The sequence below is a fragment of the Argentina anserina genome, chromosome 4 (genome assembly GCF_933775445.1).
Source record: "Argentina anserina chromosome 4, drPotAnse1.1, whole genome shotgun sequence".
Taxonomy (NCBI): domain Eukaryota; kingdom Viridiplantae; phylum Streptophyta; class Magnoliopsida; order Rosales; family Rosaceae; genus Argentina; species Argentina anserina.
This window is the reverse complement of record NC_065875.1, coordinates 5,763,028-5,786,367: the sequence shown is the minus strand read 5'-3', so window position 1 is coordinate 5,786,367 and position 23,340 is coordinate 5,763,028. Positions and strand designations below refer to the sequence as shown.

General features: G+C 37.9%; 3 protein-coding genes across 6 annotated transcripts; all 3 read left to right on the top strand.

Moving 5' to 3' along the window:
- The first annotated feature begins 9,025 nt into the window (after window positions 1-9,025).
- On the top strand, window positions 9,026-15,221 carry LOC126792925 (RNA-binding KH domain-containing protein PEPPER). 4 transcript variants are annotated; one of them, XR_007671968.1, is made up of 8 exons: window positions 9,026-9,415; window positions 11,026-11,284; window positions 11,610-11,758; window positions 11,856-12,122; window positions 12,784-12,978; window positions 13,440-13,664; window positions 14,874-14,950; window positions 15,084-15,123. XR_007671968.1 is itself a non-coding variant. In XM_050519440.1 (7 exons), exons 1-6 carry the CDS (start codon window positions 9,068-9,070, stop codon window positions 13,653-13,655), a joined length of 1,434 nt encoding a protein of 477 aa, XP_050375397.1. In that variant the 5' UTR covers window positions 9,026-9,067; the 3' UTR covers window positions 13,656-13,664; window positions 15,084-15,221. The 4 variants fall into 4 exon arrangements, 3 of the variants coding, with proteins under 3 accessions (XP_050375397.1, XP_050375396.1, XP_050375395.1); XM_050519440.1 differs by lacking the exon at window positions 14,874-14,950 and having other exon boundaries at window positions 15,084-15,221; XM_050519439.1 differs by lacking the exon at window positions 15,084-15,123 and having other exon boundaries at window positions 14,874-15,067.
- Window positions 14,394-16,168, top strand: LOC126792926 (uncharacterized). The gene is made up of 4 exons (XM_050519441.1): window positions 14,394-14,754; window positions 14,794-14,950; window positions 15,084-15,284; window positions 15,762-16,168. Exons 2-4 carry the CDS (start codon window positions 14,840-14,842, stop codon window positions 15,795-15,797), a joined length of 348 nt encoding a protein of 115 aa, XP_050375398.1. The 5' UTR covers window positions 14,394-14,754; window positions 14,794-14,839; the 3' UTR covers window positions 15,798-16,168.
- Window positions 16,169-19,834: 3,666 nt separating this feature from the next.
- LOC126792071 (aspartic proteinase nepenthesin-1-like) lies at window positions 19,835-21,211 on the top strand. The gene has a single exon (XM_050518570.1). It carries the CDS (start codon window positions 19,835-19,837, stop codon window positions 21,209-21,211), a length of 1,377 nt encoding a protein of 458 aa, XP_050374527.1.
- Window positions 21,212-23,340: the final 2,129 nt, after the last annotated feature.

Here is a 23,340-nt window from a genome sequence, read left to right as displayed (position 1 = left end):
CAGAGCTTCATTGACACTAAAAACGGTGGAACCTCTTGTTTGCACCAGTAATTGGTTAAGAGCTGATCCCTCTAATTTGTACAAAGACCCAACTGAAAAAGAATTGAAGATTTACTATGAGTTGGAGGAACTTGAAAAAGGTTGAGACTTGTACATCTTTTTTGTTCTTTTACAGATTTTATATGAATTGAAGATTTATGTGCTTTTAACAACTTTTTTTTCTTTTACAGAGAACTCTTTTAACCAAGGCCTTGAGGAAGCATATGTAGCAACCAACACTGGCAGCTCCAACCAAACTATTGTTTAGCAGTCGTGCAACCTAAAAGATATGTCATTTTGCTTCATCTGCCATTGGACTTCATTTGAAAACTTTTCTGTTTATTTGTTGCTTGTACTATTATGAATGTGCACTTGTGTTTCAGACTTTTAGAATTGTTCAATCTCATACTTTGAAGTTGTCATTTGTGTTTCAAATTATGGATAAGCTGATTTGTAGTTGTACTTTTTATTTGGGACAAGCTAATTTGTAATTGAACTAGATATTTGTGTTTCAAATTATGATTATGTTGGTTTGTGTTTGTACTAGATCATTAGATCTTTGTAATTGAACTCGATGCGATGTTTGTGTTTCAAATTATGCTTATGCTTATACTTATAATTATAATTCACTATGTTTGAATGTTTGAATGTTTGATTATAGTTCAATAGTTCTTACTTTTATGTTTCCAGTTCTACATTTCCAGCTTTTATGATTGACAAATATATGTTGGTACAACCCTATTACCAACCGTACAAACTAAACATGTTGGTATATCGAGAAGGTGGTATACCGACTTCGGTGGGTGGTAATGGTAGTGAAAATCTCTAAACCAACCAGTGGTTGGTAGATGATAACACCAAAATATGAGTGGTATTGTACCAAACTCAACCCTAGTTCAAAGTCCGTATTTTTCCATTAAGTAGATGCATGCCTAGATAGGTTAATTAACTCATACAGATCGTTATCAAGTACAAAAGCGTCTAATGTAAACTGTTCATGGATTATTATTCAATTTACTGACCAAGGCAGTCTCAAAGCATTTTTGGAAGGTATTACATAAATATATGCCTAAATATATTATTAAAAACAATTAGTTGCAATTATCATTACAAATTTTAGTTGCATACAAGCAAATAGATACAATATTTTTGTTATTTTTATTTAATTTGAGACTAAACATATAAATTTAGAATTTAACAACAATAGCTTTTTCTTTTTTAACAATAGCCTTTTTCTTTTTAAGAAAATATTAATTAAAAAAACAAATAGATGAAAAAATATGAAAAAATCAAGAATAAGTAGTATATCTCCCAAGCTAAGGGTCGACAATGGGCCGGGCCTCGACGACATTTTTTAAAACTTTTAGGGTCAGGCCGAGCTTATTAATAAAATCAAGGTCCATGGGCTACACATGGGCTCGGACCTTATGGGATTTTATGGGCCAAGCTTATTATATTTATGTGTAATGTATATTAAAAAAACAAAATATGATATTATAATTATTTAATTAAATATAGTATAAAAAAAGAAATATAACTAAATAATTTAACTAATTAATACATACAAGAAATAAATACATAGAAATTTATTAATTTAAAAAATAAATGGGCTTTGGGCGGGCTTTTTAGGGCTGGGCTGAAGCTTTGAACCCTCGGCCTTTACCCAACCTTATACCCATAAGGCTAGGCTTTGACCGGGCCTTGGGCTGGGTTACTCACGGACTTTTAGGCCCGCGGGCCAAATGATGACCCTTATTCCCAACGAATCAAGAAAAAAGTATGAAGGAAATACAAAAAAAATGATGAAAATACATAAATGGACAAAGTCATAGAGATATCTAGATCTACAAAACTGATGAAGAAAAATGAGGAAGAAAATAGGGCTTAAAAGGATAAAAGAAATAAATAAATATAATATGAAGTAATGTGAGTCGAACCCTTGCCAACTGAATCGTTGAAGGTTTGTTTAAAGATACCCTTTTACATATTGAAGTACATACTAGGTGTATATATGTGGTCCCAAAATATAGATGTGCGGCCTTGTGCGTGTTCTCATCTTGCACATGCTAAGAGTCGGCCTAGTTACTGACATACCAAAGTAAAACTAAAATAAGATTGAGAAGATGATCAATGAACTCTACCATGGTTAGTGTTCTCCTCTTGCACATGCTAAGAGCCGGACCTGTTACTGACATACCAAAGTAAAACTAAAATAAGATTGAGAAGATGATCAATGAACTCTACCATGGTTAGACATATGAGGAACCAAGTTGCAGGCCAGTCCGGACGAAAATTAGCTTGGCATTTGAATCTCTATATGTGATACTTTGAATGCAACCCGAGTTGGTTAAGTTGGCAAAGTATCAGGCTGGATATCATTTTTCACCATGGTAGGGTTGATTCGGGGTTCAAATCACGCCTCCCCACCCTACCTTTTCTCTATGTTTTTTACTTTCTTCATGTCGTTTATTTTATTTTCTCCTTTCTTCCTAATTTTGTTCTTTCATGTACCCTAAATTACTTAATAAATATCCATAATATTTTAAATTCAAAATAAGAAAATTGTGGTCATGTAAGATGACTAAACAACCATATATACCCCTTCTCAACCCTGCATCAACAAAAAAAGGTTCTCTAAACTAGAATGTGCCCTACGTGCTAGGTTTTAGAGAGAAGTTTGTCACGTTCCTTTGTGTATCTCGTCCGGCTGCACGACAGTGTTAACACTGGCCTCTAGCATCACTGGCGTGCGCCCTATGTGATTGGGCGGGATGTAGATGTTATGCTTCAGGCTCGTGATCAGAGATTGGAGTAGACTAGGTCTGAGTTTATACCAAAGCTTGTGGCGGCAACTACATGGGACGAGTGTGTGTGGAGGCGGAGGTGGTATGATGTTGTGACGACGATTGGATTGTTGGTCCTTATAGTAGCAGGCATGAAGGTCAGTGAGGGATCTAGACAAAGAGACCTTGCACGTCCGATCATTAATGGATTTTGTTCAAGATCTGGGCACTTGGGTCTTGTGGGTTTGGCGGTGGAGGAGGATGTATGTTGTTTCTCTGTCGATGAATACCTCCGACGACAGTCAAGGACCAAGTTCAGTGGCAGCACGAAGTTCTGGCAGATGGAGCAGTGGTGTTTTGTGTACAACGACGTTGCAACGGCTGGTCTTCTCTTTGGGCCTTCTTGGCTTTTGTTTGGTTGTGGGCCTTTGAGCATATGTTGGGCCTTTTTAGCTTGGTAATAAGGGCTAGGCTCATGGTGTGGGTTCTAACCAGTTTATTTATTTATTGTCTTTAATTATTTATATCTCTAATAAACCCCTGCATTAGTTACATGGGGATAGTCAGGCTTCGTGTATGTGTGTACGCTTAATGTGCCTTTCTACTCTAGGTAGATGACAAATTACTTGTTTCGTCAAATGGTTGTTCCCGCCTAGTGACAGGGTGAGACTAAATGTCGTCGGATTTATTTTCCGGTGGCAACATAGTTGGGAATATGCTTTATAGGGTTACATATCTATACTTGCTTTAACTATGTCACTATTGTTTCAAAGCAAATTAAGTTGCAATTAAAGTAATACTCTTTGATAGTTAATGTTTTGTTGAGTACTTGCTTGTAGAGATTACTGATATTATTTAGGTCTTTATAATAAAGGGTTTGGGCTTCATGTCCCCCTTGTATTTAATATTTTCATTAATAAAAGCTTGAGGATAGTCGCACAAGCCCTTTATAAAAAAAATCATATGTACCAAATTAGGAAAATATGAAACGAATTAAATTATAAAAAAATTGATTCAATTTTAGAAGCTAATCTCTACTACTAAGCGAGCACTCAAAAAGTTTACCAAATTGTGAACTGCTAGATTTACCTCTTTTTATTTTTATCCTCACATATAGACAAAATGACAATATTGTAAAAAGACAAATGCTTCACCAATATATTTTACCAAAACTATCTTTCATAAGAAACAAAATTACATAAAATGATTGTTTTTCAAGAATACACTTCAAAAAAAAAATTCTACAAAGTCATGCGATCAAAACACGTGCATCGCACAAGTATGAGGCTAGTTAATGTGAAATCTTGCAATTATTTAAGATGACTTCCTATTATAATTGAAACTTAGATGAGAAATTATCAAAGTAAATCATGTTAAGAGAGATGCCCGGTACCAATTAGTATAGTGGCATAAATATCTCCTCGTAAATGAGAGGTCGTGAGTTCGACTCACAACAGATTCGTTGTAACATAATAGTTGTTGTATCTGATAAAAAATATCATGTTAAGAGATTATGTCATCATGAAATGAGTTATTTGGCTCTTCTTAATTTGAACATAGTGTGCATGTGTTCTTCACCTCGTTTAAAAGATTTTTTTTAAGCGACGAAAAGTCATATATTAATAAGGAAGATTTACAAAACAACATGAACATACTTCTGCTCCAAATTTGGAAGTCACGATACTTGAAAGTATGTGAAATGACTAACTTCTAGCAATAACCCTAGAAATACTATAAAATATATAGCTAGAAACTAAACATCTCAATGATGAGTCTCTAACGTCAGCCCAGATGTAACCAGAAACAATGCCCTATAAACACGACTAACTTATTCAGAGAAACTCGAGACCATCCTACGTAGAAAGGGCATCCACAAGGTCAAAACCCACTGAGAAAAACCCTAGAACCCTGACCAAGTCCAAAGCCCAAAGCCCAAAGCCAACTCATCAGCCCAAGGGAATTGACTTTGACCTAGCTACTATACCATCACTGGGAGCCGTCATCTGTAGTACACCATCGCTGGTGTTGGAATGAGGTTCAAGGCTGCTGGTTAAGCAGCCCCCACATCACCTTTAAACACCACGACACCAGCCCAACGTTTGTCGGATATGCCTCTACCGCCCATGAAGAATCTAAAGAGAAAACCACCATGGCCGTCTTCAAAGACAAAAGTCGTCGAAAGAGGAGCCGACCCCAAGATCACAACCTCCATCGCTGTTGCAAAATCTTCATGGATCACCCCACCCAACTCTGGTCTAAATACTAGATATGATCCTCCCTCCACAATCACAGAAGAAGAAAAGAAGGAGGAAAACCCTCTTGATGCTTGAAGCCAGCGAGTACTACTCTCATAAGGCTTGTCGCCAAATCCCTAAAACCCACTCCCGTCGATGATTGGAAGCTAGGGCAAGAAGGAGAGAAACAAGAGAGATGAGTTGTATACTTCACTTTTTATGTTTTCTTTGTTCTTATCTTGTTTAAAGATAAAAATGGGGATTCTATTTGCACCTTTAAAATTTATATGTGCACCTCCATTACTTCCTGATTATTTTTCAACTCAAAACTCTAAGTACACCTCTTTTTCCTTACCCAATTACCCGGAGGCGGAGGCACGTTGGTGCCTACTACCTCTCATGCACAAGTAGATTATCTAATTAGTTCTTCTACGGTCAACATAAATGATGGTTTGGTATAATGGTTGGGTTCCTTTATCTATTCTTCTAGGCTATTGGTGCACTGGTTCAAATCCTTGTGGTAGCAAAGGTTTTTTTTTTCATTTCATTTCATGTTTCTTTTAATTAAGTATCTTTATTTGATTTTTTTTGTTTCAATATTGATGAATACCAATATATTTCTTCTAGTTTTTTTATTGAAGATCTTACATAATGAAGTTCGTAACTTTTTAAAATTGTTTCATAAAAAAAACACATTTTGTAAATAAATTACTTCAAGTCTTTTCATAATCATCTTCATTATTATTTGTCTGAAGAAATTGTGCACCAGTAAACTAAAAATTCTGGCTCCGCCGCTGCAATTACCCCCTCGCTCCTTCAGCTATATCTATCTCCATTATAAGCGGTCATTTTACTGAATCAGACTAAACACAACAACGACAAGGCTCAATTATTTTTAATGATTTATTAAAGGAATATATATGCTGGGGATGGTTCAAGTCGGTTCATTCTGGGAGATCGAGGCTTTGTATAATTGTATTACCTTGTTCGTGTGGCTTCCATGATTTTGGGTGATATTGTGCTAAAACCTTTGGTGAGTCCCAAAAACACCCCAATATGGGAGAGACGCAACTATTCCATTATGGGAGAGAAATATGACTAGGCTCCTGGAGCAATATTCGTATTCTTGGGTACAGTAGAAACTTTTGAATATATATCCAGTTGAATTTTGTAACTCAGTTTGATTAACAAGTTTAAATTTTTTTTAATCATAGATCAAAGCTTGATAGTTGTACGTACAAAGAAAGAGATGAAACAATAATTTTTTTCTATGTTTATTTGTTTTTTCTTATCGGTCTTTTTATGTGAGTTGAAAAAATCAAATAGAAATAGAGAAATATTTGAGGTATACACATTAATTTTAGAGGTGCAAATAGAACCCTATTAAAAATACTAAGATTATAAGAAAAGAAACAATAATAAGATTAAATATATTAGAAATAACAAGTATTTTCAATTAACATCTTCAAATCTCCACTATTATAATTGAAAACCCTCTTTTTATATCAACAGCTTCACCAATTTTTTTTAAATTCCCAAATTATCTCCCACGGATACAAAGAGTACAAAAGGTAAAAATATTAAACAAGGTCTTTTATGTAATACAACGACAAGAGTGAAATGATATAAATGGGGAAATAGCACAACAAAGAAAAGAAGATAAAACTTTTCCTCTTGAAACGAATTTACACGGGATTACGAGAGTTGGCAGTTAGCGCACGATCTCAACACGAACATTTTTTTTTGAATAATGAAGAAACTTCATTAAGGCAAAAGCCTAAACTGAACCCAGAAAACCTGGGACTCACAAAATACAAACAACAAGGGTAAAAATCTCAACTAGGATAAGTAGACTAGTGATTGAGATCAATCCCTGTAAGAACAAAAGCAAAAATGAAACTTTAACAACAAATCATGCCATCGGCGGAGTTGGCATACCATCATTTCTCAACACAGAAAAAAGAAGCCGTGGTGGTCGGTTAACCCATCTTTTCAGACCCACAGTCTCGTCGGCAAGCATGGCAGCTCGGTGAGCAGCGCCATTTGCTTCACGGGGAGCCTAGCTCCAAATGCAATCACTGATTCCATTGCTCAGAGACCAAATTCATCTAAGAATAGGGTAAATTCTCCAGCAATTGTTTGACTTATACCTTAAACCATCAATCACAGTCTTTGAATTAGATTCTATAACAAATTTATCTCTTCCTTGAGAGACTACCAAATTGACACCCATCAGTACAGCTTCAGCTTCCGCTTGGTCTGACGAGAGGCAAGAACTAGTGGCAGCTAATCCCTCAATAAAATGACCCGACTCGTCACAAACGACAACACCCAGACCAGCAAGCTTGTCTTTACTCCAGGCAACATCATAATTAACTTTCAGATAATCAGGAGGTGGAGGAGCCCATGATCTCAGATACACTCTCTCTTGCTCTATTGGATGAGGTACATGTATGACTTTAGCTTCAATGTACTCAGTAGCAAGTTTGATTGCTTGATTGATGGTGAACATATGAGATAAAGGGATACCTTTATACACATAATTGCATCTAGCCTTTCATATCATCCAGCATATAGAGCTGCACAAAGAGAGAAATACATCATTTTTTCTTAAGTCTCTAAAACTGTTAGATAGAGAGTAATTATTATTCAACACGAACATAATTACTCACCCCTCTCAATCAACATAGCACCAGAGCGAATTCAATAGCAAAAAGAACGGGAAAATTATTATTCATTTGGGGTCATACTTGATATCCAAATGGATATTTTCATATTCTGATTTACATGCTCATTTTGTCTGCATTTTTTTATATTGGGTTTTGTATATATTTTTGTTCTCGGTTTGACTGTGTTAATGACTGTTGTATGGATTCTTGGCAGGTAGCCAGGCACACACAAGTGACACGATCATATTGGCATCAATATTGCTGCATGAAGTACGGGCCACATACATTTTTGAGAGTATCAATGGCACATAGGTGGGATTAGATCAGTTGGTGGTTAGGCTAATAGTAATGGAGATTGGTCTGACAAATTTGATGATGAAGCGAAACCGGCCTAGGTATGTTTCCAAGCAACTCTTGATTTTATGTATGTGTTAATTCATAGTGTGGTGCCCTTATATGATTATTTGAAATTGACATGTATTTGTTTATGCTACTTTGGTGGTGTAATTTGCGCGTTAGGATTATGAATGAAATTTTAAATTGAGTGAAACTAATAATTATAAGTGAAGTGAGATAAGTTTTGGTAAATTTGTGACGTGATGCTAAGTAATTGTTTGATGGTGTTATACAATTTATGACCAAAATTTGTAACCTAAGCACAAGATCATCGTCTGTATTTGGTGGTTGTATGTTTATGACCGAATTTGAAAAAGGAATGGTAAGACATGCTTATGCAGGAATCAAAACGTTTAATTTATGATTTTGAACAATTTTAACGATTTCAAAATAGACACTGTGTATGAAGCCTAGTTAAGATAATAAGAATGTACGTGACAATAGATGGCTCGCCAGATGTTACAGATTTAAATATTTTAGCCTTACAAGTAAACATAGAGACAATTATGTAAAAATTAAACAAATGATTACATAAAAAGATTTTCTTATAAGAATAATACAAACTTTAATGTTTTTCTTTCTATCCGGCCTAACAGGTACGCAACTAGCATCATATAAAACAAATGAAGTCATCAAGGCCTTATCTCACATTGCGCCGCATTAGAATTTTTGCAAAAAGCATCATAAATTCATAATGTTATAGACTTATAGGACAGTGTACCTTATACAGGAAGCACTATAGTGACGTGTCCTACATATCTCATTGCCTTTCTAGGAAAAAAATAGGAAAAGAGACTAAACAGTTACCAACAACTCCCCCTCATACTATATAAGTCTTCTTTTTCTTCGCTGTAATACAAACTGGGCGCTCTCTTTACCAAAACCCCTTTCTCCGATTTCTCTCTCTCTCTCTCTCTCTCTCTCTCTACCTTAAAACCCTAATCCAATGGCCACCGCCCAACCCTCCGAGAACGGCACCCGCGAACCCGACCCGCAACCCGAATCCGCCGCGGCGCCCGACTCCGCCCCAACCGAAAATCCAAACCAAGACTCCGAATCCGCCCCCAAATCGGACTCCGAGGCTCCGGCGACGACTTCCAGCGGCGACGCCTTATCCGCCGCCGATAAGAGATGGCCTGGGTGGCCCGGCGACTGTGTTTTCCGGCTGATCGTGCCGGTTCTCAAGGTCGGGAGCATTATCGGAAGGAAGGGGGAGCTGATTAAGAAGATGTGCGAGGAGACTCGAGCTCGCATTCGCGTCCTCGACGGCGCCGCGGGGACTGCTGATCGCATCGTGAGTTTCGTGCTTCCTTTTTCTCCATATTTAGGGTTTGATATATCAATTGCTTCGTTTATATGCATAATCAGGTGCCCTGCTTAGCATAATTTTTGATAATGAGGATTGAAATTAGCAGAAGTTAGAGTATAGTTGAATTTAGGTTTAGATTATTAGGTAGTAGGATGGTTTATTTAGGCAGGATGAAGCTTTGGGGCTATAGCATTGTCTATGAACATATTGATTTAGGTAACTATATTTTGCTTTGGAGGTGATGACCTGTCTGAGTACGTAAAAATCGAAAATTTATATTGAAATTATGGAACTCAGTAGCTATAACCGTAGGATAATAGAGTTATAATGTGAAAAAGTTGATGGGAACTCTAGTATTTTCTTGTTAGATGCTTAATCAATTCTAGGAAAGCTAGATTCTGAAGCAGTGGAGAATCTTAATTCTAAGATCAAGGTCATTAATGCCATTTGATATATGCTGATGTGCCATTGTTCTATAGAGTTCTTTGCATTGGGCACATGGATATATTGACTACGAAAGGGGCAGTTACATATGTAACTATCCATTTCTTTTTGAGATCCATCTGATTGATAATAAATTAATGATAAAGATTTAAACCCCTGATAAGAGATTTGTCATGGCGTATTATTGTGTTAGGAAAGTAACTCCTTTACCAATGTAGCTGCCACGACTAGTTGTCTAATTAGCATCTCTTTTTATCACATGATTTCAGACTTGAGCTAATCTCTAGCTCTATGCTTTTCTTCCCATGTAAGCTTGATTCCTTAATGTGGTTTTGTCAATGTTTCTCTGGCTATAGTTCTCTAAACTTGCTTGGGAATTGGGATTCAATTTCATGTGATGTCATAACTGAACTGGTTTGCCCGTTGCTTAGTTTACTTATGATGTAGTTGCTTAGTTTACATATGATGTAGTTGCTTAGTTTACTTATGATGTATTTACTTCAGGCTTTATCATCAAATTATACTGGCACTCAAAAATGTTACAAGTACAACATAAATCTTAGTATAAACAGGTTATTTAGCCTACATATGTCATAATTTTACTTTTTAACTTGAATTTCTATGTTAAGGGAATACCATCCAAAAGTATCATTTACAGTTCTGGTTGTAGATCTGACAAATATGCAATTCTCTCAAGGGTTTATAAAAAATAAGAGCTTAAGGTTCCTTTCTTTTGAATTTTTTTGTGCTTAGCGTTCGAGACGACACGTTAGCAACCTTCCATCAAATCTGTACTGGGTTTCTTAATGCTTTTGCTGTGAAATCACCGGTTATATGACCAAAGAGTTGTTGGTCTAGCGGTCAGTCACTTGGTTCGCTCCCAAGTGGTTTGGGGTTCGATCTTCTCTCATGGTACTGACGTAGGAAAATTTAAAATCCTAGAGCTTCCAGGTTCCCAAATCTTGTGGGGTAATGCGGGAAGCCTAGGGATTAGTTGGGTCAAAGATCTGGAGTCCCTAGTTTAAAAAGAAAATAATCACTGATTATGGACCTACAGACATCACAAGACATGTCACCAAATCTAGCAATTTGACTGATGTAAATGTTGGTATCATTATGTCACAATGGTTTTAAAACAATTTTTCTCTTAGGTGTTGATCTCTGGAAGGGAAGAGCTGGAGGCACCTCTTTCCCCTGCAATGGATGCTGTAATAAGAGTATTCAAACGTGTCTCTGGATTATCTGAGAATGCAGGCGAAGCAGAGTTGGCTGGTGCTGCTGGAGTTGCGTTCTGTTCCATCCGTATGTTAGTAGCATCCACACAAGCAATTAATTTGATTGGAAAACAAGGGTCGTTAATTAAATCTATACAGGAGAGTACTGCTGCTTCTGTGCGTGTATTGTCTGGAGGTATGCTTAAAATGTGCTTCACATCATTGATTCTCGTCTCAGTAGAATCCGTGGTTTTCTCATCTTATATTTGTTGTCTTATCAGTGTATTGTCTTATCAGTGTACTGTCTTATATATATTTTTCCTCCAATAGGGACTACAATTTATTATGTTGTTACTTTATCATGTCTCATTGTATTCAAGTTTTCATTTTTGTTTTCTGCTATCCAGTACTTCCCATACCATTTTCCCTAGTTGCAGTTCATGTTGAAGTTCATCGCCTCTTTGAATGATATTCTTTCTTTGTTAAACAAGGCATTTGTTCCCTGACATCTGTTCTTGCAGAGGAGGTTCCGTTCTATGCTGCAGCTGATGAGAGGATCATTGAAATGCAGGGAGAAACCTTAAAGGTGCTTAAAGCTGTAGAAGCAGTAGTGTCTCACCTGAGGAAGTTTTTGGTCGATCATAGTGTTCTTCCTCTATTTGAGAAAACTGTAAGCTAGGTTCTTCCGATAATTTTAGTTTTTATCCTTTTTTTTCTTTCATATCTTTGCATTGTTTTGTATTGACTGTTGAATGGTGCATCTTCAGTACACGGCTCCAATTTCTCAAGAACGTCAACCGGATCCTTGGGCTGACAAGTCGTTGCTTCATACCACAACTCAACCTGGAGGTATCACTAATTATCCTCTCACAGCTACACGGGATTCTTTGTTCCTCAGCCGTGAGACACAGTTGGAATCACAACTCCCATCTGCTGGACTTTCCATTTATGGACAAGAGGCTTCTCTTTCTTCACTTCGATCTTCAGGACTTGGTTCAGGACTGGGCCGTCATGGTGCTCCTATTGTTACTCAGGTTCGTCTCTCTAATTGGTTCACCTTGTGAGCCTGAACTTCTCACATTGCAGTATCAAAGCTAAGTTACGTCTTCTCTTGCATGATAACACAGCCACAGTCAACCATGTTCCGTTAGCTTTTGCTATTCTATCCTAAACCTGATTATGCTTAATTACGTTTTGACTTGCACGATTACACAACCAGTCAACTTTCCTCCCTTTTTTTTATGCTTTTCTATCCTAAATCTAATTTACATAGTATCATTAGTAATATGCGTCACGCTTTAAGCTCTAATATTGGGGTCATACACTCACTATGAAGTATGTTAAAAAAAAGACTCGGTGTATTTGAGGACAAATATGTTAATTTAGGGCTAGCTGCAAAAGTTTATTGTCGATTAAAAAACTATAGTGCCATAACAGGCTGTGTGGACTCTTTGTTTCTGTTGTTGTTCGTGAAATGAGAATTAAGAAACCTGTAGCTTTGAGAGCTTATGCTAGTGAAATCTTGTATTTTGTTGTTCTATGTATGAATTCTTGGACACAATATTGTCCTTACTGCATGCTATAAGCAGATAACCCAAACAATCCAAATCCTGCTGTCCCATGTTGAGGACATTATTTGGGCCTTTTTTGTTATTCTATGTCAATAATATTCTCACTTCCACATTCTATAATCAGATTACGCAAACAATGCAAATTCCTCTGTCTTATGCTGAGGATATTATTGGGGTTGAAGGGAGGAGTATTGAATATATTCGTCGTAGTAGTGGAGCCTTGTTAACTGTACAAGAGAGCAGGGGACTACCTGATGAAATTACAGTGGAAATAAAAGGCACCTCATCACAGGTTCTGGCGGCTCAGCAACTGATTCAGGTATGACTGCCAATGGGGCGTTTTAAGTTCATTTTGCTAAAAGCCTAAAGAAAAAGGAGGTTTCATAAGCTGTTCCTTCTTTCCCAGAAGCACTCATCTTTACTATTTTAAAGCCAGCACTCAAAAGTTTCACCAAAATGTGTTTTGCCAAAAACACATTTCTTATCAAACAGAATTACATAAAAGGATTAAAAAAGGTGATAGCAATTAAAGTTCTGCGTTTTTCCTTTATTCATTAATAACTTGCGTGATGAACAACATGTGCATCACACTGGTACGAATCTGGTATTACTAATATCAGTTGTGTAACTTGTGTTTAGACATTGCTGGTTTGCAGAGTTCATATGCTTTCAAATTTCTTTTTATCTGAGTGGATGTCTCTGTCAAGTTTGAAACAACTAAACTATTTGAGTATAGGTTCCAGTTTAAACATTTAGTGTCCTGTCTTCCATATATTGCAGGAAGTTATAGCAACCAGCAACAAGGATCAAATTTCGAGCAGCTATGGCAGGATGGATACCGGTTTGAGGTCATCCTACTCTCAGTTAGATTCTACATCCTACCCGTCCTCATCAGTACCCTCACTACCTTATGATGTGTATGGAAATTCGGTTCCATCACAACAACCTTATGGATCTTCTGGGTTGAGAGGAGGCTACAGCACGTTCAGGCTTTGAATCAAAATGGTAATGAAACACTAATGGTGGCTTCTCTACTTGGACTAATTATTTCCAATTATTTCTGATTAGAGAAAATTTAATGCACCTTGGTGTAGTGTTTGTGAAGTGTCAGAGCGGGTTGGGATCCCTTTCAGTTATCTAATATCATCAGATTTGATCTGTTGGTAGCTTTTCAGGTTGATAATCTTGAAGGGGGGATAATAGAAAAAAGTGTACTAAAACACTAGAAACTTTCCTCATGTTTCAAAAAGTGTGTGCTTAGGTTAGTAGTGAGCATTTTGCAGTCCTGTTTTTTTTCTTCTTAAATTGAACTTTATCTCCCAGTTTAATCTTATAAAGACTGCTGAATTCTTACCAGTTACCACCTCCATTCCAATAATATTTTATCAGAGAAAGATTTGTTTAATATTCAGGAATTCTAATAATATCTCTTAAACTCCACCACGAATAATGTTAAAGAAATGGATGTGGGTTTTGGGTATAAGACGTGGAAAAGTTGCAAACTAATAATGAAATGTAGAAGATTATGGGAACGAACAAGAACTGCATCATTGTTTTGGTCATAACTCACTCTAAGAATACAACAATCATGTTGAACTCAATTTATAGTTTTATAAACTTGAGCCAGAGAGAATGGAATTACTACTGAATCTTGACTGGATGAAACTGGATTCCAGTAAATACCAAATGAGTATCTCGATCTTCCTTTACCTTATCCTGAATGAAAACTCAAATGGCCTTGATAGACATGCACCATTTACCAAATGCTATATTCGTTGGAGGTAAAATCAAGTTTTCTATATAATAAATCTTTTGGCTCAAACCTGGAAAAGAAACGATTAAAAATCAGTGTATTGGGATTTTGTTAAAAATCATAAATAAATGTCCGGGATAGCAGAAGAAGCCAAGACAAAGAAATAAACCAGGTTCACCAGAGCACCGTTGTGACTTGTGACCTGTGACCAAACCAAACAAGACAACATTCTCAAGAGTCAAGAGAGGAGCCCTTCCTATGATATATATGGTGTTATCTACACACCGCTCCTTTGAAACCACCCAATCTTAATTATCAGCCTTTCTTCTTCTTCTTCTTCTTCTTCTTCTTCTTCTTCTTCTTCTTCTTCTTCTTCTTCTTTCTCCATATTTGAAATCAAAACAAACCTAAGAAAACCCAAAAAGGGATGCCGACGCTGAACCTGTTCACGAATGTTCCAGTTGATGCAGTGATAGTCTCTGACATTCTCAAGGACGCCACCAAAGCCGTCGCCAAAATCATCGGCAAACCCGAGTCCGTTAAGTCTCTCCCTTTCTTCTTTCTCTTTATCTTTCTGGGTGTGCACACAAGGTGTTCGATGAAAGTACTGAACCAACTACATCATACTGTTACTATGTACTCACCATGTTTACCTCCCTGTTCTTCTTCAGTATGTTATGATTTTGCTTAATGGTAGCGTGCCCATTGCATTTGCGGGCACGGAGGAGCCGGCGGCCTACGGGGAGTTGATCTCCATTGGGGGCATTGGACCAACTGTTAATGGGAAGCTGAGTTCAACTATTGCAGAGATTCTCGAAACCAAGCTTTCCATCGATAGCTCCCGCTTCTACATCAAGTTTTATGACGTTCAGGTCAGTACAGTTACTTCGTTTTGCTTTAAAAATGAGTCTGCATTAGTCTACAATCACATACAGCTGTTGCTACTCCGCTGCACTACTGCTCAGTTTCGCCCTTCAAAATTCTATATATATAGCGGTTCGTGTTGCATAAAACACTTGGGTTCTTCTGGCTTTGCGAATAGTATTTTCTGCTTACAGCTTGTTCAACTGCATTTTACTAGCTGACTTGATATAAATGTTTGCTTTTCAATGTGCTAATCAGTAAATAAACCTAATGCATTATCAAACGAATAACTAAATAGTTCAGTTCTTTGATTCAATACGTTCTAATTAGTAGATTTGGTTCCTGTATGGGTGATAGTAGTATGGAAATTGTAATCCATGTTTATAGATAGTGTTACTCAGCCCTTATTTGTACCATGCTTTTTGAGTACCGAGCTGCTCTTATTGTTTACTCATCAGCTGGTGCTCTCATCTTTTCTGTTGCAGCGGCCATTCTTTGGCTTTAACGGCTCAACGTTCTGATTACGACCGTCTTCGGGGATGTTTTGGAATTTTGAAGACTGGCTTGCCGGTGGCTTTATTCTTTTCCTTAGTAATTCTCTCTAGATGGAGCAATTCTGTTAAGTGTACTCTTCTATGTTATATATTTAGCAGTTATCTTTATGAGAGAGTTCATACGAGAATTTAAACGTGTGTTATCCTCGTTATTTCCATACAACTCAATAAGAAAAAAAATTCTAGAACCTCAATAGCGGCTGTGGATACCAGTAGAAATAACACTAGGCATGGTGACTGAAGAAAAACACTCCCAGCAACTCATCCCTACCTAAGATATAATGTGTCATCTATCACGCCGCTCTTGGAATCTAGTCAATCAACCCTAGTCTTAAACACAAGTCTTTCTTCTTCATATCCTTCCTCTGCTTTCAATATTTCAATTTAAAAGAACAACAAAAGGAAGATGCAGACGCTGCACCTGTTCACCAATGTTCCAGTAGATGCAGTGATAGCCTCTGACATTCTCAAGGACGCTACCAAAGCCGTTCCCAGAATCATCGGCAAACATGAGTCCGTTGAGTCTCTTCCTTTTCTTGTCTTCATTTTTTTTCTTGTTCTGGGTGTGCACATATTGAAAGTACTGAACCAACTGTAGAGTTCTGCAGTTCTAATCATGAAAGTGACTGTATTCATGTTTTCTCAGATGTCATGTTTTTGCTTAATGAGAGCGTGCCCATTGCATTTGCCGGAAGAGCTGGTTGCCTATGGGTAGTTGATCTCTATATATTGGGGGCATAGGACCGAATGTTAATGGGAAGCTGAGTCAAACAATTGCAGATTCTTGAAACCAAGCTATCAATAGATAGCGCCGGTTTCTACATCAAATTTTGTCACGTTCAGGTCAGCACAATCACTTGTTTTGTTTTTGAATGCCGACCTTTGGAACTCGAGTCTCCAGTAGTCTAAAGTACATACCATTAGTCATCAGTCTTCAGTATCTGATGCCTCATTTATACATCTTCTTTGTTGCATGAAACATATATATTGGGTTTATCTGGCCTTGCTGCTTAGTTGTTTTGGTGCTAGTAGTTCAAGTTGTTTCTCTGGATATGGACGTTGCTTTTCAATCTAAGTGCACACCTCGTGCATAATATAACCTAATACACTAACCGAAAGAATTAGAATATAGACCAACTTATCAATCTCTACTGATTGATTATACATGATTGTTCGTTTAGATATTGCAATCAGTATGAAAATTGTGACCTAGCCTTTATTCAGTTATTCAAATGAAGAAGTCTATGCTGAAGTTATTTGATCAGGAGTCATCTGAGCTTCAATATTCAGTAGTTCCCGTGGTGGTATTTGGTGAAGAACTGAAGATGAAAGTATATTGAAACAGGTTTAGAGATCTTGAGTCAGCAGTTTTGCTGGTTACTGTGATAGAATGAGAAATATTATCACCGTCATATTCCAGGAAGGCAGGAATTCATGGTCATCAGGCTCACTCTTTCTAATGTTGATCGATATAACAAATGTTCTTCTGTTACCCTTCAAACCAAACTTATCATAAGCTTATTCTGTTACCCTTCAAGCTTATCGTACTGATATGACATGGTGGAACTGGAATCAAATTTGGAGCCATCATATTAAGTTGATTCAGGTTTGTAATTTTGAACTAGCATTACCAAATAACCGAACCAACAAAACAAACTCGGTTCCATTTTCATACTGTGATCTTATTGCTCCGTTGAAGCATACATACACTCACAATTCAGTAAGGGAGTATTACTACGAGTCCATGATCGTTGGCAGCCTTGTTTCACGGCTTGGGGAAGAGCAACGAACCTTACCTTAAGCGACCTACCTTGCTAGAGCGTTCTTGACAAGTGACTGGTGTTTAAATCTTTCAGTAATATTTAGTTTTGCCTATCTCTTCACTTGCATGGTGGTTGCGAGTAGTAACTACTCTTTCCCAACGTGGTTTTAGGCTATTAGCAAGCAAGAAGGAAGTTGTGCTTGGAACCATTCAATTATTATTGTAGTGGTTTTCTGGTTAACATATGGGTAATTCAATTCATACCTCACTTTATTTTTGAAACGATTCTTACCTCCTCCTTTGTTGTATGTAGAGAGTTTTCATTTTCTTTCCAGTTTCGTCCTTTTAAAAATCTGAAAAGGAAAGAAAATGTTCTAATATTACACAGACCCTCTCTGTCTCGCTCTCTCATTTGCTTGATTTATTTTTGGTGTAATTTGGATATACTGTAGTTGGTGTATAACTATAAGAAAACACGAAAACAAGAATATATGTGGTGTTCAGTAACGTTTTCATAACCATGTTTTCATTTCTGAAAATGAAAAGAGGGTAATGTGTTCCTTAAAATAATTCTCAAAACACAAAAAAATGAGAATTGGAAATATTTTCACAATATTTTCATCTTTTACAAAGGAAAAGTCAAAACATCAATTTGATATTTTTACTTTTTCATTTTCTCATTTTTATCTTGAAAACTGTTTTCGAAAATGTTATCTGAGATTTCTCGATACTAAGTTAAATCTTACGAATAATGTTTCATTGTAGTTGATGCAACATCCTTTACTTGATGATTCCCGTGATCACCATCATCTTTCGACACGATTCAAGTTTAAGTATGTTTTTTATTTAACAGAAGAGGGCTAATAGCTTTATAAAACCCAAGAACAAACCCTAGCTAGTCCTACACTGATATGCAATCCTTCCGTTATGAGCTCACCCTGCTCATAAGTTGCATCTTCTTATCACACATTTATGCTAAGGACTAATGCTGATGCATGCATCAAAATGTTATCTATATAAGAAACTTCCTTTATCATTTTCGAGAGAATTAATATATCCCTTTACCACTAAACTCATTAAAAAAAAACGGGTCCAAATTAATCAAGGTCTTTCATAGTCCCCAAGTCGCAATACTCGAAATTTAACTTTTACTACGTAGAAGATTAGGCGATATCAGCTCATTTACCCTATTCGGGATGACAAGCACCAAGTCAACTTTCAAATTGAAAATACTCAATATGTAAATTAGAAGTCAGCTACTAGCCTACTATATATATCGAAAGCTCTCAATGTCACGACCCGGACTGCTCCGCCGTAACACAATATTGTCCGTTTTAGGCATAGCCCTCACGGTTTTGTTTTTGGGAGCTCAAAAGCACCTTCCTAGTGGGTCACCCATCCTGGGATTACCCTGGGCCAAGGGCCAAACATGCTTAACTTCGGAGTTCTCCTCTCTTCCGAAACCGTTGAGCCCTCAAAAAGCCTTGCGTTAGATAGAGGTGGGCATGTACATATAAGGTGCATCACCCCCTCTCCGTTGGCCGATGTGGGATATTACAATCTACCCCCTTGGAGTCCGACGCCCTCGTCGGCACACTCGCACCACACGGCAGAGTGGTTCTGATACCAAATGTCACGACCCGGACCGCTCCGCCATAACACGATATTGTCCGCTTTGGGCATAGCCCTCACGATTTTTTTTTGGGAGCTCAGAAGCACCTTCCCAGTGGGTCACCCATCCTGGAATTGCCCTGGGCCAAGCATGCTTAACTTTGGAGTTCTCCTTTCCTCCGAAGCTGTTGAGCCCCCAAAAAACCTCGCGTTAGATAGAGGTGGGTATGTACATATAAGGCGCATCACCCCCTCTCCGTTGGCCGATGTGGGATATTACAATCCAATACGCAGATGATGTCGCTATTTTTTTTTTGCCGGAGAACAGAAGTTATGTTTCTCAACACCACAAATTGAAACAAAAGTATGTACATGCATGTCACTGGAAATGTGTGTACATGCATGCATAACAAATGGACATAAATACCAAAATCTAATATATTAAATCTGTTTCCTATTACCGCTTAAATCTCTTCAATGTTAAGATTTCATAGCTTATACATAGTTTAACCACAAAGGAAAAAAGACATGGAAGTGTTTACACGACCTCTACACATTTGTATCTAGTGATTCAATATAAATCAGCTCCCAAATGCTTCACTTTCACAGACTTACTCTTAGAGATTCGACAATGGCAGCAGCTCCCCGATCTATTTTAATCTTTTTCATCATTGCAATCTCTGCATTCCATCTATCATATTCGAAACCTAATGGTTTCACCCTCAAGCTCATTCCCAGGGACTCACCCCAATCTCCAATATTCCCAGGAAACCTCACTACACTCCAACGAATCGAAAGACTCATTGAATTCTCTCGAGCTAGGGCTCGATATATAGAACTAACTTCGTCTCCAAATGCAACCACCTTGCACCCCGATAACATACGTCTCACTTTGCTTCGGGATAACTTCTTCTACATGGTGCAGGTAGGTGTTGGAACTCCGACCACAGGAGTTTACCTTCTTCTAGATACTGGCGGTGGCCTAATTTGGACGCAGTGCCTGCCTTGCATAAATTGCTACCCGCAACGAACTCCCATGTTCGATTCGAGTAAATCCAACACGTATCAAAATCTTCCTTGCAGCCACCCTTTATGTCAGGGCGACCGTTCGCTCTACAAATGTGTCAATAATGAATGTGTCTACAACATTAACTACGGTGGAGGAGCATCAACTTCAGGCATCGCTTCCATAGAAACATTCACATTCCCCGTCGACACGGCCTCAACTGTACGTCTTGGTCCAGTTGTTTTTGGTTGCTCAAAGAATACCCAAAACGTTCAATTTGCCAAAGGTGGTGCCATTTCAGGGGTCTTGGGATTGAGCTTGTCTCCGGATTCGTTGGCTTCACAGTTGAGTGCAACGACACAGAACCGTTTCTCATATTGCTTGGTACCTTTCACTCAAGCACAGCAGGCACCAAGTCTTGTGAGGTTTGGGGACGATATTCCCCACCCATCTTCAAATATTTATATAACTCCGTTTGTACCAACACCCCGATCACATTATTTTCATTTAAATTTGTTGGACATAAGTGTTGGATTTCGCAGGCTAGGGTTTCCCCCGGGCACCTTTGCAGCGGCGCCAGATGGTTCAGGTGGCTGTATCATCGACTCCGGCGCACTGATTCCTCAGATAAATCAAAATGTCGTAGGTGGATGCAACGCCTACAGACAGGTGATGTCTGCATTTCAGAGCTACTATAATTCTTTCCAGCAGCTTATGAGGATCGGTAAAGTGCCTCAAGGGTTTGCTTTGTGCTACAAGTATCCCCCAGATTTCAATATGTTCACCAGCATGACATATCATTTTGAGGATGCGGATTATATTGTGGATCCGAAATATGTGAATTTTTATGATGAACAAGGAGGCTACTTTTGTGTGGCGTTGATACCTGGAAATGGGAAGACTATACTTGGAGCATGGCATCAACAAAATATGAGGGTCACATACAACGGCAACATTAACTCGCTCCAGTTCTCTGTTGAGACTTGTTCTAATGATGTTTGATTCCTAATATTTTCTTCTCATTGTTAGGACTTGTTTAACGTACTCCGAGTATCAATAATTTGATAGGTTGAAAATCTAGGAACTGAGTTTTGTTCTTCAATATATTGTGCAACATTTTGTATGTCTTTGGTCGTGCGTGAAGTTGCGTAAGCTCCACTATATATCTGTTTTATCTTTCTGGATCATGGGCACCGGGGAAGTGTCGAACTTCATTTTCTAACCAGAAATTTGTATCTAAAATCAGTAAAATGAGGGATGCTCTCAGTATTTCACTATAAGTGGTTCATACGTATGGAAAATTCGTACAACAATTACTTAGGGGTGCGAGTGGCCGGTGTATGCAATGCATTGTTCGGTAGAACAATTGATGATAAAGGAACAAATTAGGCCATCCGAATGATCCGATCCCTTGTGTCCGAAAATGCATGTCATTTTGTCTATGGAATGTGGTTCACTTTTTATTGTTATATGGTTATATGGTGATAGGAAGCCGGTTGAACCACATAATATGAAAGATTAATTAAAAGAGTTTCGATTGGCTCAAGCTATATCTCAGTGATAAGGATATTGTAGTTAATTATATCAGTAGAAGTCCATATATATAATAGTTGGTTTTGATGGAAATGTATATATGAATCATATGATGCACCAATCACAAACGGTATTTGAGAGATGTTTTGACTAAATGCAGTACCACACATGCCTTGGGGCTTGGGTTTGATCAGTTTTGATCACCCTCCTCTGCATGCTGCTACTGCTTTTCTTAATGATTTAGGTGTTGTTGCTAAAGTTATAAAAGTTGGTTTCTGTTCTAGCTCTTAGTCCTTTTGTTTTTCTTGTTTGGAACTTCTAGGTAAAAGTGTTTCAGATCTATCCACAACTTAAAGTCTGTGTGTTCTCCATAGCTCTCTTAGATTTTGTTTAGTTCATGGAATATGAAATGAAAGGGAAACGAAATCAATTCTTAAATTTTTCCTGTTATTTTTCATCAATTTTTTATTTAAGTGTTTGAAAAGACTAGGAATATAGTCCGGATATATGATTTTGGTTTGGGAGGGAAATTCTTTCCTTAGGTGGGTGGGTATGTGGAATCACTTTCCCAACAATTATTTTGATAAATGGGAACCATTTTTACTTCCAGCTTATCCCTATTTTATTTTCTTCAAAACATTGGAAAACAAATACCGGCTATAATTCCGTGAACTAAACATGACTTAGATCGAGCTCGTCAGATTATTTGGTCGAGGTCGTAGGGTCATAACACAGTACAAATATATGTTTCTACTATTTTTATCGTAGATCACTTGATCAAGACACTCCATTCAATAATGCAGTCATTTGTTTAGTACAAATTATATAAATATTATTCCGGGAGAATTACTATTTTACCCTTGTGTGTGTCTTAGCCTAATAAGTTTCATGTTAGGAGATAGATTAGTATATCCGTAATATATTAGGACTCTGAATCCTACGGGATTGTGGTTTTGTAATGCCTATATATAGCCCCCCATATCATTCAATAATACACAATTATTTCATCCTGAAACACGTTATAATGCACTGTGCCCTAAAACCCTGAACTTTTAGAGCCCTAGAAATTTTTTCTTTTCTCCACTTCCGGCCTCCGACATCTTCTCGTTGGCGTTCCTCGTCGGCGCAGCCCCGGCTCGCTGCCGCTGCTACCCCCTGCAGCCTCTGCACACAGCCCTGCCCTGGAACCCCTGCAGGCCCTGCTCGCTGCCCCTGCACGCAAGCACGCAGCCCCGCACGCAGCCCTGCACCCCTGCACGCAGCCCCGCAGGGTCTCCTCCGCATTTGTTCCGCAAAAACATCTTTTTGCGCCGCAAGACCCTGCATCAAAGGATTCAAAATTGCTCCTCCCGCATATCTACGCAAGAAACGCGAACTTCACAAGCAAACTCTTCGCTCAAGAGAAGCTACTCCCGTCTTCTCTACCCTTTTGGGCGCATATGGCCTGCCGAGCACAATAGCCCTTTGGGCTTCATACTATATTTTCCTTTCCTTTTCCTTTTTTCTATTTCATTCTTTAAATGTTCATTGACACGTTTTTATTTCTAATGATATTTCACGTGCTCATATAGGTAAAATCATTGCTCGTTGTACTATGG

Bases quoted from the DNA above. Each gene is read 5' to 3' on its own strand.
- LOC126792925 (XM_050519440.1), top strand. From the start codon at position 9,068: ATGGCCACCGCCCAACCCTCCGAGAACGGCACCCGCGAACCCGACCCG. The intron at 11,759-11,855 runs GTAAGCTAGGTT...GTGCATCTTCAG, and splicing joins TTCCTCTATTTGAGAAAACT to TACACGGCTCCAATTTCTCA. The intron at 12,123-12,783 runs GTTCGTCTCTCT...TTCTATAATCAG, and splicing joins GTGCTCCTATTGTTACTCAG to ATTACGCAAACAATGCAAAT.
- LOC126792926 (XM_050519441.1), top strand. From the start codon at position 14,840: ATGCCGACGCTGAACCTGTTCACGAATGTTCCAGTTGATGCAGTGATA. The intron at 14,951-15,083 runs GTTAAGTCTCTC...GTTCTTCTTCAG, and splicing joins TCATCGGCAAACCCGAGTCC to TATGTTATGATTTTGCTTAA. The intron at 15,285-15,761 runs GTCAGTACAGTT...TTTCTGTTGCAG, and splicing joins TCAAGTTTTATGACGTTCAG to CGGCCATTCTTTGGCTTTAA.
- LOC126792071 (XM_050518570.1), top strand. From the start codon at position 19,835: ATGGCAGCAGCTCCCCGATCTATTTTAATCTTTTTCATCATTGCAATC.